Source organism: Pimephales promelas, chromosome 14 (genome assembly GCF_988280905.1).
Source record: "Pimephales promelas chromosome 14, fPimPro1.hap1.1, whole genome shotgun sequence".
In the NCBI taxonomy this organism is placed as follows: Eukaryota; Metazoa; Chordata; class Actinopteri; order Cypriniformes; family Leuciscidae; genus Pimephales; species Pimephales promelas.
In genome coordinates this window covers 18,487,440-18,509,239 of record NC_142782.1, presented here as the reverse complement: position 1 = coordinate 18,509,239, position 21,800 = coordinate 18,487,440, and the positions used below count along the sequence as shown (strand labels likewise).

Here is a 21,800-nt window from a genome sequence, read left to right as displayed (position 1 = left end):
GTATAAATAACCAGTAACCTTATTTCAGTGACAATTCTTTTTCATTTTTTTCACAAACCACACATAAACATTATTATCTCAAAACCACAAACATTTACCTACTGTACATGCTGCTGAAATATTATTGTAGCAGAGTTTGTTCTGAATACAATGCAATCAGACTTCAGCCATGAAAATGTCACAAGTAACAGAAATAAGCCCAAATGTCAGAGTATGTCAAAACAGCTCCAGGACCCAGAAGACACCTCAGATTAACTTATCCAAATATTCATAATCAATTATAACAAGTTATGATTGACTAATATTTCATAGAGCTAATTTGCTACAAGAGATAGACAGACACAACAAATGCATCGTAAATGCTTGTTTTTATATAAAAAAACACAGCTCTATTAATAATTGTGTCTCCTGAGGTTTAAAAACAGGAATTGTGTTTTGTTTCCCAGTCCTACAGATTCCGAAATTGTACACAGCCCCTTGTTGATATTTGTTTGAGTGGCGCTTCTGAAAGTTTAGTCCTTACAGAAAATACGATTGATTTATTTTTGCCTCTGAGGGATTAGGATTATGAAATGTAGATGGCGCTCCATTACAAGCATCTCTCACAGGCCTCTTTCTGATCTTTGCTGAAGGCTTGTGGCTACGACTCTTTGACACAGCCAGTAAACACTACTAAAAGCCAGAGCATCTAGGCACATTTTTTTTTAAATGTCAGGAGATTCACCAAAAAGACAAATAGAGCATGCCTTGATCAGATGAAATCCAGACAAATAGGATATCTACAGCCTAAAAAGCATTTCTCAGCATATCAGGAACAGCGGGCCTCATTACTTGTCCTGGAAGGAAAACACATACACAAGGGCACGCTCAGCAGTTTCAAGTGAGACCGACTAAAACTCTGGCAGACGAGAAATATTCTGCCACCTCTTCCACTGAAAAAAGTCAGTGAAACATCCACAAATGGTTTGAGAAATTCTATGGGTTTTTGCTGCTGTGGTCAACAAAAAATAAAGACAATTCAGTGAGCGTTTCTACTGCAGGGTCTGATAAAACTGCAGAGAGGGACAATTCCAGCGCTGTCAAGATCATCAACCGCTGCAATCTATAACAGTGAAATAACTCACCATAGAAACAATTCTTGAAAAAGCAATGACTTTCCTGCCACTGTGAACTGCTGTAAGTAAAGCAAACTGGCTTAGGCATCAGCCCAATGGCATTTTAGACACTCAGGTGCTATTGAAATAGCCACACAAATGGGTAGGAAGTTTTATTAGGTTATTAAAACCGCTGCAAACCATCTCTGGCATTTAAAAGAAAAATCACATGGCCCTAAATTTACTTATTGTGGGATCTCTGTTGTGTATGTGTGAGAATAAGTAGGAGTATTTACACTGCTAATAAAGCTCTGCTGGCACAAACAGAGAAGTTAATTAAATTTCTGGAAATCGTATTAAACCAATTGTCAACATTTCCACTACAGGCTCTAACCCCCATGCGGGTTAAGTGAAAAATTTTCCATTCATTTTTCAAAAACATAATCCCTGATTGTACTGTGCTGTGATTGTACTGTACGGTAGAAGCTAAGTAGCAAATCTACTTCCTTAACTAAATTGTTGTATCTTAACAACATGAAATGGGGACTTTCAAAGAATGTTCGTATTCTTCAAAACAGCTTGCTTCCGGTTCAGGTCTTTTGTATGTGCTTTGTTAAAAGAATTTACTTGAAAATATTGAACAAATATAGCCTGGATGCCAGCCCGAACCCCGCCCACAACATTTTTTTGGTCGGGAAGTTCTGTCTGGACTCGATCCATTGAGGAGTAATTATGATCAGTCAAAAAATGATCGGGCCAATCAAATTGCCAGGGCGGTCTTTGTACGATGATGGACAGATGATCTGCAAGGACGCAGATTTATGTACTTACAAGGATTTATGTACTTACAGAGTTGTAATCCCCTTTGAAATTATGGATGTGCAAAACACACACACACACAAACACTAACGTTGGTGCAATTTTTTTAAACTACAAACACATACTGTGATAAAGTTTGCTGCGTACAAGCGAAATTACATTTATGCGAGGGACCTATTGCGTCATGTTTACTTGTCATACAGGTGCTTCTGTGGCAAATGTGAGAAGATGGCAAGAAAATTTATACAGTTTTTCATATAATATCTTTAAAAAAAAAATATATATATATATATATATTTATTAATGTCTGGTTACACACTATACAAACAAGGTTTAAATTATAGGCATCCTACAACGATGACAACAACAACAACTTAAGACGCATTTGTTGTTGAAGTGGCTGACATCGACTGAAATGACTATTTGCTCAAAAATCATAAAAATACACTTACTAGAGGTGACGTTGGATGGCAAACAGTAGACGGCGATCCACACTTGAGGATTAACTTTGAAGCAAGACCTGCTTTCAATTGACCCTTGTTCACAAAACAGTCCGTCAGAAAATGATTCTCTCAAACACAAACTTATTTACGAAGGAAAGGCGCCACTTAAACTTCCAAAATACAATACATCCACTGTGTTTTCAGTGGCTCTGATGTCGGAAGTAAGTGAAAACTACTATGTATGTCATTATTACATCCATCCCACAACATGACACTTATGATTCTAGGAGATATTACCGGCTGTCGTTGAAACAATGGAGGATGGTGATCACCGAGGGCAGGGTCTATGCCACAACCACACTGTCAATCAAACCCCTTGCTCAATTCTACGTCACAAAGCGCTGAATTGAGATTTAAAAAAAAAAAACACTGAGTGGATTTTTATCATTCTAGGGTGGTTTTGCTCACACACTGCCAACACACAGTTATGTTCAAACACCATGTAAAAGTGAATTTTCCATAATAGGTGCCCTTTAACTCCTAAGTGCCATCACATAGCATATATTTATGCTAAAAAAAAAATAAGGAAACCTTATTTCCTTCCAAAGTTACCACATGTCAAAAAAGATAGATGTGTAAAGTTTCCCTTGAGCACACTTGCATTTGTCTTTTAGCAGCAGTTACTCAGCATGAGAATGTCCAAATCGAATAACTTTTTTCCAAAAAACAATTCTAAAAGTGTTCTATCAAAAAATACCAACCATTTGAGACTCCTTGCTACACTTTTAGACTTATGAGTCTTATGAGTACATGTGTATGTCACTCTAAAAATGCCTTCAGGGCTTAAAGGGCTAAAGCCATTGCATTGTAACAGGAACCAAATGGCAGCGCCACGGTAAATCAGCTCTGCATCATGCACACACGCTCCAGAATCAGAGAAAGACAGTAGTGTAGTCAGCAGGAGGGCGATAGCAGGAGCTTCTCATCCCAGACCTCAGCAGGTGAGGAGCTGCGAGCAGTGAGAGATGAAGGAAGTGAGCTGTTTGGCACACAGCGAGATCTCGCCTCCCCTGTCGAACAGCACTAAGAACACAGATGAGATTTCATCACCCAGGCAGATAAGCTGGCCTGAACGGAGCGCTGCGATCGCAAGAGCGCTGGCTGCAGGCGACAACTAGAAACTTTTTCACATTCTGTCAAATGGAGTTACGTTTTCTACCTCTCTTATCCCACTTTGCATTTGTAAAAGCCATACTGCTATGTATACCGGATGAAATTCAGTCACTGAGATGAAACTACAGTTGTCACAATACCAAAATACCAAAATGTAAATGTCAAATAATACCAAAATACACAATACCAAAATGTCATTATCAGTACCAGCGAAATTCTTGATTCTGAGCACCAACCACTCAAATGCCACCAATAAGCAATTTTTTTTAATGTTATCAGCAATAACTCTGTAGAAAGAGTAAAGCCTGGGACACACCAAGCCGACGTCAAAAAACTTGTGGCGATGAAAGCTGACTATATGGTTGCTTCTTGTCTTGGTCAAAACGCTGTTCTTGCTCTCGTCTACTGGTGATGGTCAACTATGTGCGTTCTGTGCCTGCGTGTATGGAAATAACTGTACATATCAGCAGGTATCAATGGCCAATTTTCACCATTCAAAAAAGGAAACCAAAACTAGGACTCCAGATAATCCGTAAACAAAGTAGTGCTTGCTTCCCATTTTGAAAATCAATTATGCTGATCACTTTCTTCATTCCAGTCAGCTGAAGTTATTATGAATATACTCACGCATTTGAATGCTATGGTAAGATAATGTAAAAATATAATAGCCTTATAATTGACTTCTTTCGTTAACTTTCGCTTTAATTCTCGTGCACTGACTCGATCGCGAAGCTAAAAAAAAGCAAAAGTTCTCTCTCACTGAAGGCACTGATATGCATTCAACATGCTGAATTGGCCCCTAAAAAAGCATCTGACAAAAGCCAACGGTGTGGAATACACCGCAAAAATCTAAGCCGACCGATGATCAAAAGCGGCCAAATGTCGGCTTGGTGTGTCCCGGGCTTAATGTTGATAGGCTATATTTTTTCTATTTTCATATCAAGTTTGTACCAGTACTTTCGAAATCTCTAAATGATACAGACTAATTTCCGGTCAGAGGCCATCCTCATTCCATTCCATGGGGAGATTTTTTTTTTCTCAACCATCTCCCCCGAAGAATGGATGAAAGAGACTGAGCCTTAACAGGCCCTTGTGCTAATATTACCATCAGCACCTGAAAGAGACGAGGATTGGAGAAACGAGCATGCAAATGGAAAAATCACTTCAATCAGCTGCCTCTCTTTGCATTTCAATGGACCGGCAGATGCTTTAATATAACACTTTCTCTTATTCTCTCTCTCATACTGACCTCTACCAACCCTCAACTCTGACGGCTATGCATCTTTCCAACCATCTAAGGTTATGAGAGGTGTTGGTCTTATGGTCCCTATCCACCGAAACACTTCTGTGTGACATTTCCCAGAGGCAAGGAGGCAGTGATGCAAGCATATTTAATTATAGTGCCCCAATTAAAACTGTTAATTATCTAATTCTAATACAACTCCAGGGAAGCAAAACCAACATTTTTTTCTTTGTGTCGCCTCAGTCGATCTGAAAATCATTGTATTCACATCTGAGAAACAGTCCTACTACAACCAAAATAACATTTAAGTGACTTAAAGATACAAGTGAAAAATAACCACTAAAGGAATCTAACTGAGCAGAATAAAGAGCTATCAACTATGCAATTGGCCGCTGTTTACTCTCATGAATAACAGAACTATATCATAATTAATCTGCTGATTGACAACTAATCTGACTTCTGAATTTTAAAAACCCATTAGACTACAGTATTGAGGTCAACCTAGTTAATATTCAGCCAACAAGAATTGAATTTCTGCTCTGGAAATTCAGCTTGAAAAAGTCAGTACTGCATTTCATGACCGTTCAACAGTAAAAATGGCTTTTAGGTTGATCCTAGGGGTTAAACGGATCGTTGTTGATCCGTGATTCGAACGGAACAGGACCCCCGGTGCGGCATGCATGTGATTCGCTGTTTTTTTTGCTAGTTTACACATTCAATATATTTTACACTATTCCAGCACTAGATGAGACAAAAGAGAATTGAATTCTGTATAGTGCGCTGTTATCTGTGCACACGGCCGCACACACAGAGAGAGGCGTGTTTCAAGTATTGTGTCATTAAATTATTAAAGAAAGCAGTCAAACCTAGCAATCAAATAAGGCACTTTGGCGGGATACAAATTTGCTTTAGTGGCCGTCAAAAAAATGTCATTGCGGGACAACCCCTGCGTTAGTTGTAAATGTGTGTGTCAATCAATACCATTACACTATAAAACTGGCGTGCGATTTAGGCAGCATGAAAGCCAACTTGCAATGAATGATTCGTAAAATTTTTATAATTGTAACGAGTAACTAGCAGAACATTAAAAAAATATCGAAGTAAAAGTATTAAATTCGTCGAAAATATCTATTGAAGTAAAAGTAGAAGTATGAGAAAAAAAACAATACTCTAGTAGAGTACAGATACAGCCTTTTAGTACTTAAGTACAGTACTTAAGTAGATCTACTTAATTACTATAAATAAAAAATAAAAAGATTGAGGTAAACAAGTATCTAAATTGAGAATTCAGATGGAAAAGTCTGTGAATTGCATTTCAGGGCATGTCAATTAGACAGTTAAATTGGTACTGGCTTTCAGCTAGATCTGTAAATAAAAAAAATATATAAAAAACTGGATGGACTAAAACTAATTCAGAGGCATCTACTTACCAAGTAGGGCATACATATTCTGGAAGATCCTCAGAAGCTCAGGAGTGATGGCAGGGCTGTTCTCTAAAGTCACAAACCTGAATGAAAAAAAAAAAAAGATCATGCCATTTAAACAGCCTTCATTTAAAATGCAACTATGTTTTAGTAAAAAAGATGTTACTTGATCATCATGACATTGAAAGACCAAAAAAATAAATAAAATAAAATACCTTTAGTAGTATAATGGTAATATTACAATGAAAGAACTATGCTTTTAGTGTCCATGGAAACACTTCATGGCACCAATTCGTAAAAAGGGTGGCTTCAAGCTGAGCATCTTCAATCTTTAAACAAAACAGATGATCTTTTATAAAAGCATTAGAGAAAATGAATGGATGCGACTAAATTTGTTGAAGTGCTGCTATATTTGATCCAGAGTCTTTGTGCAGGTTGGGTTATTGTACAGAGTGACTCTCTTTGAGTGACTCAGAGAAAATGATAAATGGACAGCGAACAACAAACCGAGAGAGAAAGAGAGAGAGAGAAGCCTTGAACTTAAAGATGAGGCGGGGGGTTAACACTCTTCAAAGAGATGAGCGAAGAGAATGAGGAGACTGACGGAACAGAGAAAAAAGAAATTCATTCAGAAAGGAGAAAAAGATAAAAAGTGTAGGAATTACAGCACTATAGAATAAATCTATAAATACAAAGGATGGCTGAGCTTATTATCACGGACAATATCGATCGGAATGTAGGACAAGCGGTTCAAAACCCAGAGCTGAAGATAAATTAATTTATGCGAAAGATTTCTCCTGACTCAGCGGCTTCTTGTCGCTTGACAGCAAGTGCAAAATGGGGCACTTAAATAAAAAAAAGTGCTGGCCCGGATCCTCCGAGGCCCAACTCCAATGATTCATGCTATCATTCGCATCTGGACAGGCAATTTGTCACACAAATCTTTTAAGCATTACGTGTGTCAGTGGTTGACAGGAGTGTCACAGTCACTAACTGGGATCCCATTAGTTTGAGGGCAGTTAATACAAGTGCAATGCTTTAGCTGTATTCCTGAGGTTAGGAATATCTTGAAAAAAGAAGAAATGTGACACTCATTTCCTTAGTCATGAATTGGGTAAATCTCAACCCATATACAAACAATGGGCCAGTTGTTCAAAGGTAAGCTGATCGGATTTTGGTTATCGGATTGGATCAAATCTTGAAAATGGGTTGTTCAAAAGGGAAATTCAATCCTAGTTTCAATCCTCCAATCCTAGTTTTAATCTGGATCAAACCTTCAGTTTGTGTTGTACAAAACTTGTCAGTGGGATTTGGATAATTTTGATCCAAAAAAACTGATCCCAACAGGGGGTAGGATTTCAAGGTGGATTTCAGGAAGAAAATGTAGCAAAACTTTAAAATTGGTCAAATAATACATTTGTATCATTTAGTGTATATACTTGTATTAATATTTTGCACTTTACTTGTGTAACCATTGTAACAGTGATAAAGTAGACATAGGCTAACAATTAAGCTATTCAGTATAGCAAAGTAAAAATAAAATAAAAATTATCTTGTCCCCATTTGTGTTTTGTCTCAAAATAAGAAACACTTACAGTGACCCCAAGTTGTCTCTTCTACCTGTTCTTTACATAGCTGGTAGCCCACATTGTGATATGTTGTCCCATTTAGAGCACTGGTAATCCGGATTTGGTAATCTTGAAAACTGTGTATCTGGATCAGGGTGATCCAGTCCAATGTTGCTTTGAAAAACATAAAAGTAAGACGGATTACCTGATACTGGATAGGAAAAAAATGGGATTTCCAAATCCGGATCATTTTGATCCAGATTAAATGTTTTGAACAACTGGCGCAATGAGATATTTTACAGGATAATGTTTGTTTGTTTTTTTTAATTCGAAACTGTCAAGAAATTAAATACCCTCTTTTTCACAGTTATACGCAATTAAAAATTGAACATCTGAAATAATCTAAATTTCATAGTTTGAATTGAGATGGCAAACAGAACACAGCAAGGATAAATGAGATTCTTGAAGAAAAAGAGTTTAAAAAGGCTTGGAAGTCTAGAAATTTGTATTTCGTAACATACACTAGTGCTCAAAAGTTTGGTCGGTGAGATTTTTTAATGCTTTTAAAAGATGCGCAACAAGGCTACATTTATTTGATCAGAAAATACACTATAAAAATTAATATTATTACAACTTAATGCAATTTATTCATGTTATGCAAAGCTGACTTTTCAGCAGTCACTACTCCAATCTTCAGTGTCACATGATCCTTTAGAAATAATTTGCTGATTTGGTGGCTCAAGAAACATTTCTTATTTTTCCTGAAAGCATGATAAAAAATATTTTAAGGATTCTTTGATGAATAGAAAATCAAATAGAACAGCATTGATTTGAAATAGATTTTTTTATAACAAAAAAACGTGCTTATCAATTAAAGTAATTTTTAAAAAAATAAATTAAAAAAATCACTAACCCTACACTTTTTAAAGGTAGAAACGAAAGAAAAGAGACAAGGAAGTTGGGTTTGTGAATGATGAGTTGCAATTTGTCCTAATAATACTGTACATAAGCGTATAAGCTTATACTTTATATTGTGGCTGTTAGGCAAAAAACTTGTGTCTCCATTTTACATATTTTTTTCCATAAATCATTACTATTGGTCACCCTTTATGTCTGCCTGTAGGTTTTGTCAATATTTAACCAATAAAACATATTAAAAACAGCTTGAGACTGAACCTCATAACTCAATTGGCTCCTCAAACTGTTGGTCCTATTTTTAACGGTAGAGTACATTTCATGAAATGTAATACATTTTGTGAATCAAAATTGGATTCCAGACATTTCTATGACATTCGTCTTCCAGTCATTTCAATCGAACTTTCAGTAAGGTTGTGGAAAATTCCATTCTGAAAAACTGATCAATTCAATTGCCATGGCAATACCAATGCCTCTAGTTGACTTTCTTCTACAACAGTGAGCAGCAAGCTAGCAGTATGAAGAGAGGTGACAGAAAGCTGGAAATTTGTCCCATCCTTATGTTCACCATGGTGGCCAGCTGCACAGTTGAACTCACACAGCGCACAAAACAGCATAAGAGCCCGAGGAGACTGCCACGTTATTCTGTGCTGCCCTCACCATTGGCATTGCTGAGCAGCATAAAGTACAGAGGTGAAACAGCCACGTGACTCTCGATGTAGTTTGTAAGACAAATGAAAAATTGCATGACAGATTTGAACTTTTTACACACTATGGTGGGTGAAATGTGACGTCAAATACATGTGGGGTCTTTAGGGCAATGAAAAAATGAATTCCTCATTCTGCATATTATAGAATTCAATCTCTCTGTAGAAGAAGCATGAGATGAGATTAGATAAAACCACTCTTCAAGTGAATTGAGATCAGATCAGATATGGGATCCTGCTGATATATAGATAGACAGACAAAATAAAAATATGTAGAGAGTATAGGTAAATCAAGGACTTCAGAAAGACAAGTAAGAATATATATATATATATATATATATATATATATATATATATATATATATATATATATATATATATATATATATATAAAACCACACAACTACCAGCCAAGTTTGGACAGTGGACACACTACTTATTGTTACCAAATTTGTGTGCCTCCTTTTATATTAATCTATGGCAGTCCAACAGTGCTCTGATCCACTCAAAGTTTGACTTTTCATTCTCTTATAACTTTTATAAGAGAATTAAAACTGTCTTTTTCAATCTCCACTAAATCGATCGTCCAATATTGTGTACTATATTGCTACCTGTTGGTTTACAACTTTATTTTAGCATTACTTTCTGAACAGTATATGAGGCTGAATATTGGTAATGCTTTCAACATCTTGTAAGAGCAGAGGGTTTAAAGATGCCTGTGAAGTTTAGGAAATTTTACTAATTAATTATTCAATTATTCAATCTGTCAATAGCTTTTATAATCATATGGCCTTAAAGTCAAATCGCTAGATTCCTTAGGTGAAACGAAGTATAATTTACCAGTCATATTCAAGGTCAATCATATTCCCTGTTAGCCATTTTGAATTTCATTGTAAACTGCTGTATCTATAAAGTTTTAGTGCATTAAAACAAAACTTGATAATATCAAAGATACGTACAATGCCTGGGTGCTAGAGCAGGGACAGCTTTAACTAGGCTATGTTCAGACTGCAGGCATCAGAGGCTTTTCTTTTAGTGCTCATTTGTGACACAGACCTGTTCATTTCATAACAGTGTGAACACTGGAATAGTGATCTTTTCAATTCTGATTTGGACCACTTCCATATGTAGTCCTAAATCAGATACAAGTGTGATGTTTTGCAATGTGACCTCAGTCTGAACAGTCACATCGGAATTCATGGACTTTTATGCCACTCAAGATCAACATTGGTCACAGTTCTGTGCTGATTGGAGTCACTCAAAAGATTTCCCAAACTGGTAGATATTTGGTCACTCAGTGAATATGGAAGAGAGCAGGGAAGTTATTCAGTGGAGGGAGAGTGAGCACGTATAGTTAAACGTATTACAGCGACAGATTGCTTAGCCAATCTTGTAAAACCTAAACCAGAAAACATTTGCTTTTTCACTTTACCCTCGTCTGTATCCTCATTATCCACTGTGCACAAATTTGCTGGCATCCAGCCATTGCACATCACCTTATAAAATTGATGGTGTATATGCTAATTAACCTCTGTGTAATTCCGTATAATTACGTGTTGCGTGCAGTCTTTGTTATTGTTATTTTGTGCAAGCAGGTCAGTTCGGACCGTGACCTGCTCACACTCATATCTGATTTTGGCTACATTAAAAAAAATACAAATAAATTGTTACCGCTCAGCAGACTCTCAACCAATGCCATGTTCTATAGAGTGGTGCAGGTATGACATCACTTTGTAGGCAGAAACGAGTTAGCATTTTAGCACTTCAGGTTCCATCTTTCCGAAGTCAATGGGTTTTATGATTTATTCTGCGACATAATACATCAATATTACCCCACTCTGATTTTTTAAAGCTGTTACTTGAAGCTGTGTGTCTTGAAATAGGCGGTTACTAACAAGTGGCTAAACGGGCCAACCAAGGCTCTCCAGGAGATCAAACGCTATCACAGCGAAAAGGTAAGCTCAATCCGCTTTAACAGCATCATTATGATTATAAGTATGGTCTTAAAAACTATTCTAATTCAAAGGTTCTGGAAAAATGTTTTTGGACAAAAACTGATAAGAGTTGACAGAAGCTTAGTGATGGTGATGTTGAATTCATGGGACAGTGTCATAGTTCGTTTATAGTCTAACTTTAGCTTTTTACTTCTGGCAACTGCATTTAGGCTTCGAAATTCATAAAAATAAAAAGTATCATAAACTTTTGTTGATCCCAGAGCTTGTTTTTAGTGATAATCCAAAAGCCTGTGGGAAAAACCAAGTGGGGTTTTGCTGAGGGAACCAAGTAGGGAACTAACTGCCAGTTGGCCTACAAAATTGATGTCATACCTGAACAACTCAATTCACTAAGGAAGCTTTGTAAAGTCTATTGAATGTATATTGACACTTGTCGACTGCTTTTCTTTGTCCAAAAAAATAAAAACAGTTTTAAAAAGACATTCGTGTGTAGGTATAGGCACAATTCATATTTATCTCCACAACCATTTCAACCATTAAAGCATAAACCTCTAAGCCAGTCAGGGGTGTCCAGACATTGTGTGTCCAGACAAGTGTACAAAAGGAAAAATGACCTAGAAATGGGAGTTGAAACTTTTATTCATAGTTTAAACCTTTGGCACAGACACATTTTTGGAGACTTACCAGAGCTCCAGACCATCTTCCAGCAGGTAAACATGAGGGGGCTGCGAAACATCTGTGCTGAGCTGGATAACAGGTAGGAGGAAGGGATACAGATCCTTGCTTTCCGCTCCCAGGCCCTGGACAACGCAAAACAACATTTCAACCAAATAATATCTGGAAAAAAAAACTGATTGTTTTACTATTTCAAAATGAAAATAAAACACTGTAAAAGCCTTGAACATTAGCTGTATTATAGATTCCTAACAGCTGTGCAATGAACATGCAAAAAAAATTGTATTCAGATAAAAATGTGATAAGTTGTCAAGATAAGGAGCGCTGCCAAAATGAGTTTCTTACAACCGAGCCAAAAAAAACAAACAAAAAAAAAACATTTTTTTTTTGTCTGAATAGCGGCAGTTGTGATTTTATGTATGTCAGTAAGGGGATATGAGGAATACACCAGCGGCCGTTTGTTTTCTGGGTTCATTCAAGGGCTTGGTCTTGAGCGAGCCTCGCTATCCCCTGGGTGAGATATGTCCTCTCAGCCTCTGACTGATGAGGGCTCATCGCATAGACCACCAGAACGGGCTCTTAAGTTCAGGGCATGACTGCCTTTCGGCGGTCTGCTGATTCGGAGCTGTCCATCAAAATCACAGATGGAGAGCTCTAGGGGGCTCAGAAAAGGTAGAGCTGTACAATTCGTGAGATCCAGGTGAAGCTTTGTTACTGTCAATGAGCCAGTGATGAAAAACAACAAACAGAAGCCAAGGACACCCCCCACAGACACGAAAAGCCATAACAAAAGAAAAGAGACAAGGAAGTTGGGTTTGTGAATGATGAGTTGTAATACTGTCCTAATAATAAATAAGCGTATAAGCTTTACTTTATATAGTCGCTGTTAGGCAAAAAAAATTGTATCTCCATATTACATATTTTTTTCATAAATCATTACTATTGGTCACACTTTATGTCTGCCTGTAGGTTTTGCCAATATTTAACCAATAAAACGTATTAAAAACAGCTTGAGACTGAACCTCATAACTCAATTGGCACCTCAAACTGTTACAATTCAAACATTACAACTCCAATCCGCCTCTATCAATAATGAAGTGCTTTACGCAGTTTGGACTGTCTCTGCTTGCTTGAAAGAGCAAATAAAGAACTTCTTTACTCAAGTAACACTATATATATGGCTCATGTTTTATGTATTTGAGGAGTGGGAAAGATTGTCATAGTCTAGTATTTGTTGTCAAGACTGTCTTAATTAACCAGTGCGAAACACTTCATCTTTATTAACATGAGATTTTGGTAACACTTTACGATAAGGTTCATTAGTTAACATTAGTTAACTATATTAGTTAGCACGAACAAATAATGAACTGCACTTATACAGCAATTATAAATGTTTGTTAATTTCAACATTTACGAATACTTTATTATCTTGATCACACACTAAAGGACTTTGAATTAATATGAACAAACAATGAACAGCTTTATTTTTATTAAAGGGATAGTTCACCCAAAAATGAAAATTCTGTCAGTATTCACCCACCCTCATGTTGTTCCAACCCCGTAAGACCTCCGTTCATCTTAAGACACGAATTAAGATATTTTTGATGAAATCTGAGAGCTGGATCACTCGAAAAGTTATTAAAGACATCGTTAAAATAGTCCAAGTGACTACAGAGGCTCAATCTTAAGTTTATCAAACGACGAGAACACTTTTTATGCGCAAAAACGAACATAAATAACAACTTTATTTCAACTATTCACTTCCTTCTCTGTGCACCTCTAGTCAGTTAAACTAGTGTAATAGCGTATGATCTGTTATTGTACGTCACACACATCACACGCATGACCAGCGTCGGCCAATAGTGAGCCTACGTGTGACGTAGCTCTACGCAATTTCACAAGTTTAACTGACTAGAGGCGCAAAGAGAAGGAAGTGAATAGTTGAAATAAAGTCGTTATTTATGTTTGTTTTTAAATTTAAGATTTAGCCACTGTAGTCACTTGGACTATTTTAACGATGTCTTTATTAACTTTTCAAGGCCGGCAAGTTTCAATCCCTCAAGAAGCCAATGGACTAGTATGGAGGAGTGATCCAGCTCTCAGACTTAATAAAAAAATATCTTAATTCGTGTTCCGAAGATGGACAAAGGTCTTACGGGGTTGGAACAACATAAGGGTGAGTAAATACTGACAGAATTTTCATTTTTGGATGAACTATCCCTTTAACTAAAGAACCTTATTGTAAAGTGTTACTGAGATTTTGACTATATGGAAAAAACTGAGTGACTACAAAATAACTTGCAATTTTCTAAAAACGTAATGACAGACAATACACTACAAAAAATGGTCAAATACCTTGCAACTCCATTTGAGGTTTTCTTTTTTTATTATTTTGGTAAAATGTTCATAATATAATGACTTGCAAGTACTTGTCCATTTATAGAGTCACATCTAAACCAGTCAAGGTGTTCAGGATCACTTAAAATTACAGACAGATGTGTTGGAACTTGGCTGACTAACCCTATTGTTATTATATATATACTAACCCTATACAACCACAAAAATCTGATATTGAATCATTTACCAAAGATAAATTTCAACTAGTTAACAAAAAACATTTCAACATTTCAAACATTCCAAATTCCAAACAAAAGCTTCAACTCCAATTTTGCAGGTCAAGGCAATTTAGCCTCTTCAGGTCAACAAATCATAGCCAAGTGTGCAATAAAGAGAGCATCCATTTTGGAGCATCTGTCAGAAATATGCTTTTGGGGATGGACCCATGATGGGGCCATTTAGGGATGATTGACTTTGAATGTTCACTGGTAATATTGTCTCTTCAGCATTCTGAGCCAAGCTGGAAAGCAGCAGCTGTGATACCATATGGCTGGAAGAGGAGGCCACAGAAAACACAAATAAATGCAAGGTTAATAGCAAACTGGTGATGGCGGGTGGTGAGATGTGCAAACAAAAGATTGTTTCCTGAAGGACTGCTGGCATTTTAATATGCAAATCTAAGGACTAAGCAGAAAAAAAAAAGATTAATGAGTGCTGGTCAACAAAGCTGGCACAAGTTTTGGATTTTTGGAAGTATGCTAATTTCAGCCAAGCGTTGGGCGATCTTTTAGACTGATTCATGTGCATGTGATTTACAAGAACTGAAGACGCTGTAATGAAAGGGTCGAGAAAGTTAATATGCAAGAAGAAAAAGCACTTTCAAACACAAAGACCAGCTCATTCAAACTGATGATTGCTCAATAACTCTCCTCAGAGGAATATTTATGAAATTAACTCTATGAAATAAATAGCATTCATTAGGAATTATTCTCGACTTTTGGTCGAAAGAGAAAAAAGGCGAAAAATATATGCAGCCCTGTCCTTCCTTGTTCAAAGTTTCACTCTCGGCTACACATCCAAAATGCACAACTTCGAAGTGACTTTGGCTGAGCTCTGCTCAATATAGAAATAAATAAATTCCATAATTTAACTGATCAATGGTATATTTTATACAATTCCATAAATAATGGAAAGAAAAAAAAAATACAAAAGCATTTTGGTTGGTGGTTGACATCAGTCATATAGTGTCTTCCAAGCCAAAAAAGATAAAATGTGGACACTGGCTATGTGACACGAATTATTATCATAATTATTAAAATGTAATAATTATTTAAATGCACAGTATGTTATATTATATCCATCTCTAATAACATGCATGGATTTATGGTTTCTTTCTTTGCACGTTAGTCATATAGTGTATTCATTTTTAGTAAACGCCTCCTTAGGCAATCTCCAAGAGTCACAACCCAGTATGCAGTCAGTATGCATAACCCAGGATCCATTGAGTCAAAATTGATTTTATTTTATCCTCTGGATGGTTTAAATGTGAGTGTCACTCATCTCCTCAGGGGCCGGAGTGACGCAGAAACTGCTCCTGATTCATAGTGCAAAAAAAAAGAGGGGAAATAAAAAAAGACAGGGTAAAAAAAAACAAGAGCAGCTTGCAGGATCCCATGTGGAGGAAGATGGAGAAGCACTGTGGCAATTTTCAAATACACCCATCAATAACAAGCCCCTGTCCACATGTGTGTTCATACACGCACAGCAGGAAATGATGAAGTGTTTCGTACTAAAATAAAGGTCTTCTGCAAAACCAGAAAACCAGAGAAGTGTTCAGTATGGCTGGAGGGCATTTGTTCATATCAACAGACGACGACGGTGAAAACCGGTGGTTGTACGCACATCACGTCCAAATCAGCACTTGAAACACAAACAGAATGCTAAACACCCGACCCGACCATTTCAAAGGCTCGTTATCGGTTTCATTCTCGGCCCAGTGGGTATGCTATACCTGTACGAGATGGATGAGGGTAGTGAGAATGGCACAGCGGAGCATGTTGTGTTCTTCTGTCTGCTTCCAAAGAAGAGGAAGATACTGAACCAAGCAGCCCACGTACGGTCGAATCTAGAAGAGAGGGGAAAAGTAAAGCACTGATCTTAGATTGCTTTTTAGATCAATTAAAACAGGTCAGCTTCAAAGAGCCTCTAAAAATGTGAAGACAACTTTAAAGCAGGTGTGACCTGGTAATTCTAATGATGGCTATCATTTGATTTTAAAACTGCAGTAACCAACGATTATGGAGTTTTTTTCTCGCAATGATATTCAAATATGATGATCATCTATTTAATGAAACATATCGGTAGGTGACCAATTTATATACCATGTAAAAAAAAATTGAGTCAATGTCAAATTATGAATTAAATATGAAAAATTACTTTGAATAATAGTTATGATAATCAACACCATTATTATTACTATTATTTTTTACCCTATTTTTATTTGAACTTCTCTGAAACATAATTTTCAAAATAATATTGTTATGACTCATTTATACAGTGTTAAAAATATGGTCTGACAACCATATCAAATTCTTAATTTAATAATAAAAAAAAAAAAACTTTATTATCACTATTATTTTTTACCATATATTTTTTTTTAATTTCTCTAAAAAAACATGTCTGTGGCGAGCCGGACGATGCCGAGGGCTGTGAGAGATAATGAATCACGCACGGTTCAATCTCACGGAGGTGATGAAGCATAAAGGAGGAGTGACGACAGTGAAGATCAAGAGAGGCCAGGCCTGGATTTATGTTGTGTTTTTATATATGTGAGTGGCAGCAGTCCTCCGTGAGGGGCTGTATTTTGTATTTGTTTATTTTACGTTTATTAAAGTATTTGCCTCCACCTTCCCACAACATCTAACCTGGCTACAATGTCATTGTTCAGTACAATATAATTGCGTTCGCTATTTAAGTAATATTGAAAGTCACTAAAAGCAAACCTCTGTAGCAAGAGCTCTTTTAAGTCTAAGCAAGTGCAAGTCTTTCTTTTTATATGATGCAGTGTAACAAAACTAGGGGCTTGACAAGGATCATACCATCGAGGTATTGGGTTTTATTTGTAATGCTGTGCCTTTAGGACAATAAAATTCAATGTGAAATAAACACAAATGTATTGCAGAAAACAATTAAACTTAATGACGACGTTTCCACCTCAAAATGTTAATTGCAACTTTATTTTTTACTTTATTTGCAACTTTAGATCTTCCAATTGGGAGAAATAACTTTTCAATTAAGTTTTTTTTTGTTGTTGTTGTTGTTGTTTTGTTTTTGTGTTTAACACTCAGGGTGAACTTAGTGTATGGTCTGAAAACACAGAACATCAGTATATCCAGCGCTCAAAGATTACATTGACACATTTGGGTATAAATTCGATAAATATTATTCTTGTCTATAGAAATGTGATGTAAACCTATGAGAATCTATCAATATTTCACCAAATCTGCACATTGTTGAGGTAAAAGCCCTGATGGACAATGTTTTGTCAAGCGCTGTCATGACGACACAACAGGGTTTTTTTTTTTTTTTTTTTTTTCTGAAAGGGAGCGGCTGACGCTCATAATTCATAGTAAAGGTAACGACTCATTTTTTAATTACATAACTCCTGACACAAATTAAGACATAACTGTCACAATAAGTTTCTCGGTATACAATAGTGGACAAATACTGAAACTTGAGACTTATATCTTTTTAATGATGTATAGTTTGTCAAGATAATAACATTAAATATGATAGTAACTATTTAAAAAAAAAAAAAAAAAATTGGTAATTTACTCACCCCATGTCATCCAAGATATCCATGTCTTTCTTTCTTCAGTCGAAAAGAAATTAAGGTTTTTGATGAAAACATTCCAGGATTTTTCTCCATATAATGCACTTAGTGGGAACCAAACGGTTCAAGGTCCAAAAGACAGTTTCAGTACAAACTGCAAACTGTTCAAAGGACTTTAAACAATTCCAGACGATGAATGAATAAGGGTCTTATCAAGCGAAATGATCGCTCATTTCATTGAATGAACCAAATGACTCGGAACAAGATTCATTCATTTTGATGAACGAGTTCGAACAGGAGAGTCACAAACGTGCGTCACAGAACAGAGCAAGGCGAGCATTTGAGCTTATAAAACTTAAACTTTGTTATTTATTTATTAAATGAGCGATCGTTTCGCATGATAAGACCCTTATTCATCGTCTGGAATTGTTTAAAGCACTTTGAACAGTTTGCAGTTTGTACTGAAAGTTTCTTTTGGACCTTGAACCGTTTGGTTCCCACTGAAGTGCATTATATGGAGAATGTTTTCATCAAAAACTTTAATTTCTTTTCAACTGAAGACAGAATGACATGGACATCTTGGATGACATGGGGGTGAGTAAATTATCAGCAAAAGTTTTTTTCAAAAGTGAACTACTCATTTAAGAGTGTAATGCTGGTCATTTGACTACACTTTAAGCTGAGTATACACAGTGGAGCATTGAATCATTAAAGAGGGCAATTAAAAACTGCTGTGCTGCACAAAATTGATATGGAAGATAACTTCTCAAAAAGCCTCCACTTTACACGGTATGACCCTTTGTAATGTATGCATGTTTGACCTAACAAAGCTTAAATCATGAATCTTTGTATTCCACCAAGATTATTATAACTGTCATTCTTCAAATGGCTCAGAGTCAAGGCTCACGCAATAAAAGGTCATTTTCAAGCAGGTCATGGCATTGTCCTCAGTCAGCATGGTTTGGTAATGACATGACATCAATATATGTCTTTCAGTGTGCAAAAATAACAAATACTAGCATTTTAAATAGAAAAGCATGTGAGCCCGGGTCGGGGACGACTACAGTAAAGATTATTTTAGAACCCTCTGTGTTCGGATGACATCATTTGACCTCACATGGTGACTGGAGCTCACCTGGATGCTGACTCTTTCGATGACGCAAGAAATAACGTGGAGAACTTGCATTTTGGTGTCGCATTCATTGACCTGTTGCAACAGCTGGAACAACAGGCCGAAAATAGACTCCAAGTACTGAAGAGGAATAAAATAGGTGTTAATGAAGACCGTTAAATAAATAAATGAAATGTCAAATGTTCAAAACAACCAACTTACCGGTAAGAATTGCTCAGTTCTGAACTCGAAGTCATCGACGGGTGAGGCTGAGTTAAGTGTTATGACCTCTTAAGTACACACCTGATTATCAGACATGAAGATGAATGAGGATGAAAGTGATTCAAGTAACCACACGCAAACAAGAGGGAATGGCTATAGGTTAACAGGCAAACTAATTACAAGTGTGCTTAAATGCATTCAATTGAAGCTGACAAATGACCACTCTAGTGTAAAGAATGGAAACTACGACAGGCTCAGCATCACTCAGAGAAAAGGATATCCAGCTTTAGAGTTGTGGCCGTTTCGATGCGAACCTAAAACAGAGAAAAGTGTCATTATTATGCAAAAATTAATAAAGCATAATCTGAGCTGTGAAGTATGACATTTTAATGGGGGAACGTTCCACACCACTAGTGACACCAAATGTAATGGAAATAATGACCTTCTGACCAATGAATTTCCAAGATGTTTTCACTGGTTCATTAATTTATATCAAGAACATTTATAATAATAAATATTTCCATTCGTTTTCCTTGACTTTAAAGACTTTTATTTGTATTACTTTTCCACTGGTTCTGCATTACTGGATTTTTTTTAATTAAATAACTAATGAAATGTATGAAAACTGCCCTAACTAAAACATTTTCCGATAATTTGCATCACTGTCAAGTGTTTTTTTTTTTTTTTAAAGAAACGTGACAATATTGAAATGTAAAATGTTACAACAAATTTCTAACTAAAATAAATGAAGCAGATGTTTTCAACATTGGTAATAATCAAAAATGTTTCTTAAGCAGCAAATCCGCATATGAGAATGATTTCTGAAGGATCATGTGACACTAAAGACTGGAGTAATAATGCTGAAAATTCAGCTTTGCATCACAGGAATAAATTACATTTCAAATGTATTAAAATAGAAGACATATATTTTTTTTTTACATTATAATAATATTTCACAATGCTACTGTTTTTATTGTATTTTTATAGCCACAGGGAACATAAGAGACTTCTTTCACAAACAAAAATAGCTTACTTATAGTTTCCCCTGTACATTACACTGAGCTCGGGAAAAACTATTTTACACACTTTACCTCCAAAGAACTCTTTTAAAGGACAGCAATTAATTTCACCTTAAATCAGTGTGGTACGTGTTGATAAGAGACCTCTTAAGAGCCAACTCAAGTTTCCTCAACATATAAATCTTGAGTTAGCCTGTAACCAAAACAAAATTAACATCATTAAAAGGTCTTGCCGGGACGGGATAACAGAGGAGCCTGAGGGTGTTTAGCAAGGATTGCATAAAGAGTATGACTCAAGCAGGTGGCTAATGACAGACCACAACAACCTCTCAAAATGATCTATTACAAAGGCTGATGGGACAGCATGCTGCCTTACACAAACAGGTTTAGAACGATAAATAGCAGGAGTTGTGAAAGTTCCGCAACACATCAAACTTAATGAAGAAGTAAGTTTATGAGTAATAGCCAAGGGCCTGAACTAATGCATTTATTAAGTAGTGAACTGACAAACACCGAAACCAATACTGATTGGTCAAAGTAGTCTCTGAATAATCCTTCCACTAAAAATCCATTCTTACTGGCAACTGGTTTGCGATTTCAAAAAATTATCTCTGACATGTTACTAGAAATATTGGAAATTCACTTTCAGCCACTTCGTTTAAGTATTGTAAATAAAAAAGCAGTATGTCAATAGGGATGCGAAAAAAATATAATACCATATTGGTCATTGGTCGATTTAAAAAAAAAAAAAATACATTTATCAGTAACAGACCATAAATTGTTCATGCTTATTTCCTCTATTTTTATGTAAACTTTACATTACCTTTGCTGTTTATTTAACATTCAATTAAAGGTAATCTTTAAAACACTAATAATTTAACACTGTTAAAAGTTATATTTAGCAAATCTCAAATTACACATCCATTTTCATACTGCACATTGTAATGCTGCGATACCTATATCACTTATAGAATTTAAAATGACTTCTTTATTTTTGATTAATAAATTAATTATAATGCACAGTCTGGCCCCTCCTCAAGGCTGGAACACTGCCAGAAGCCACGCCCCCTGTCTCTGACATCAGAACACATACAGTCCAACTGAAGCCCAACCTACAGTACCCTGTTGGAAGAGGATCAATGAGTTTTTGCAAATATTTTTTTTTTTTTTTTTCAAATATTGTGAATAATGGAAATATTCTTTTGGGGGCTTCTCTGTATAAGAACAAACAGTTATGTTAATGAATGGTAATTTTGCGAGTGG

At 36.1% G+C, this 21,800-nt stretch overlaps 1 protein-coding gene across 2 annotated transcripts in view; it reads right to left on the bottom strand.

Annotated features, from left to right (window-relative positions):
• Positions 1–21,800, bottom strand: part of ipo11 (importin 11) — a 167,779-nt gene that overhangs the window by 55,502 nt on the left and 90,477 nt on the right. For both annotated transcript variants that reach the window (XM_089119540.1, XM_039680653.2), the window contains exons 17-22: positions 19,799–19,832; positions 19,519–19,559; positions 19,321–19,437; positions 16,365–16,478; positions 12,026–12,141; positions 6,203–6,279 (exon numbers count right to left, since the gene is read on the bottom strand). In XM_089119540.1, the coding sequence (XP_088975666.1) occupies positions 6,203–6,279; positions 12,026–12,141; positions 16,365–16,478; positions 19,321–19,437; positions 19,519–19,559; positions 19,799–19,832 (499 nt within the window). The remainder of the gene's footprint in view (positions 1–6,202; positions 6,280–12,025; positions 12,142–16,364; positions 16,479–19,320; positions 19,438–19,518; positions 19,560–19,798; positions 19,833–21,800) is intronic.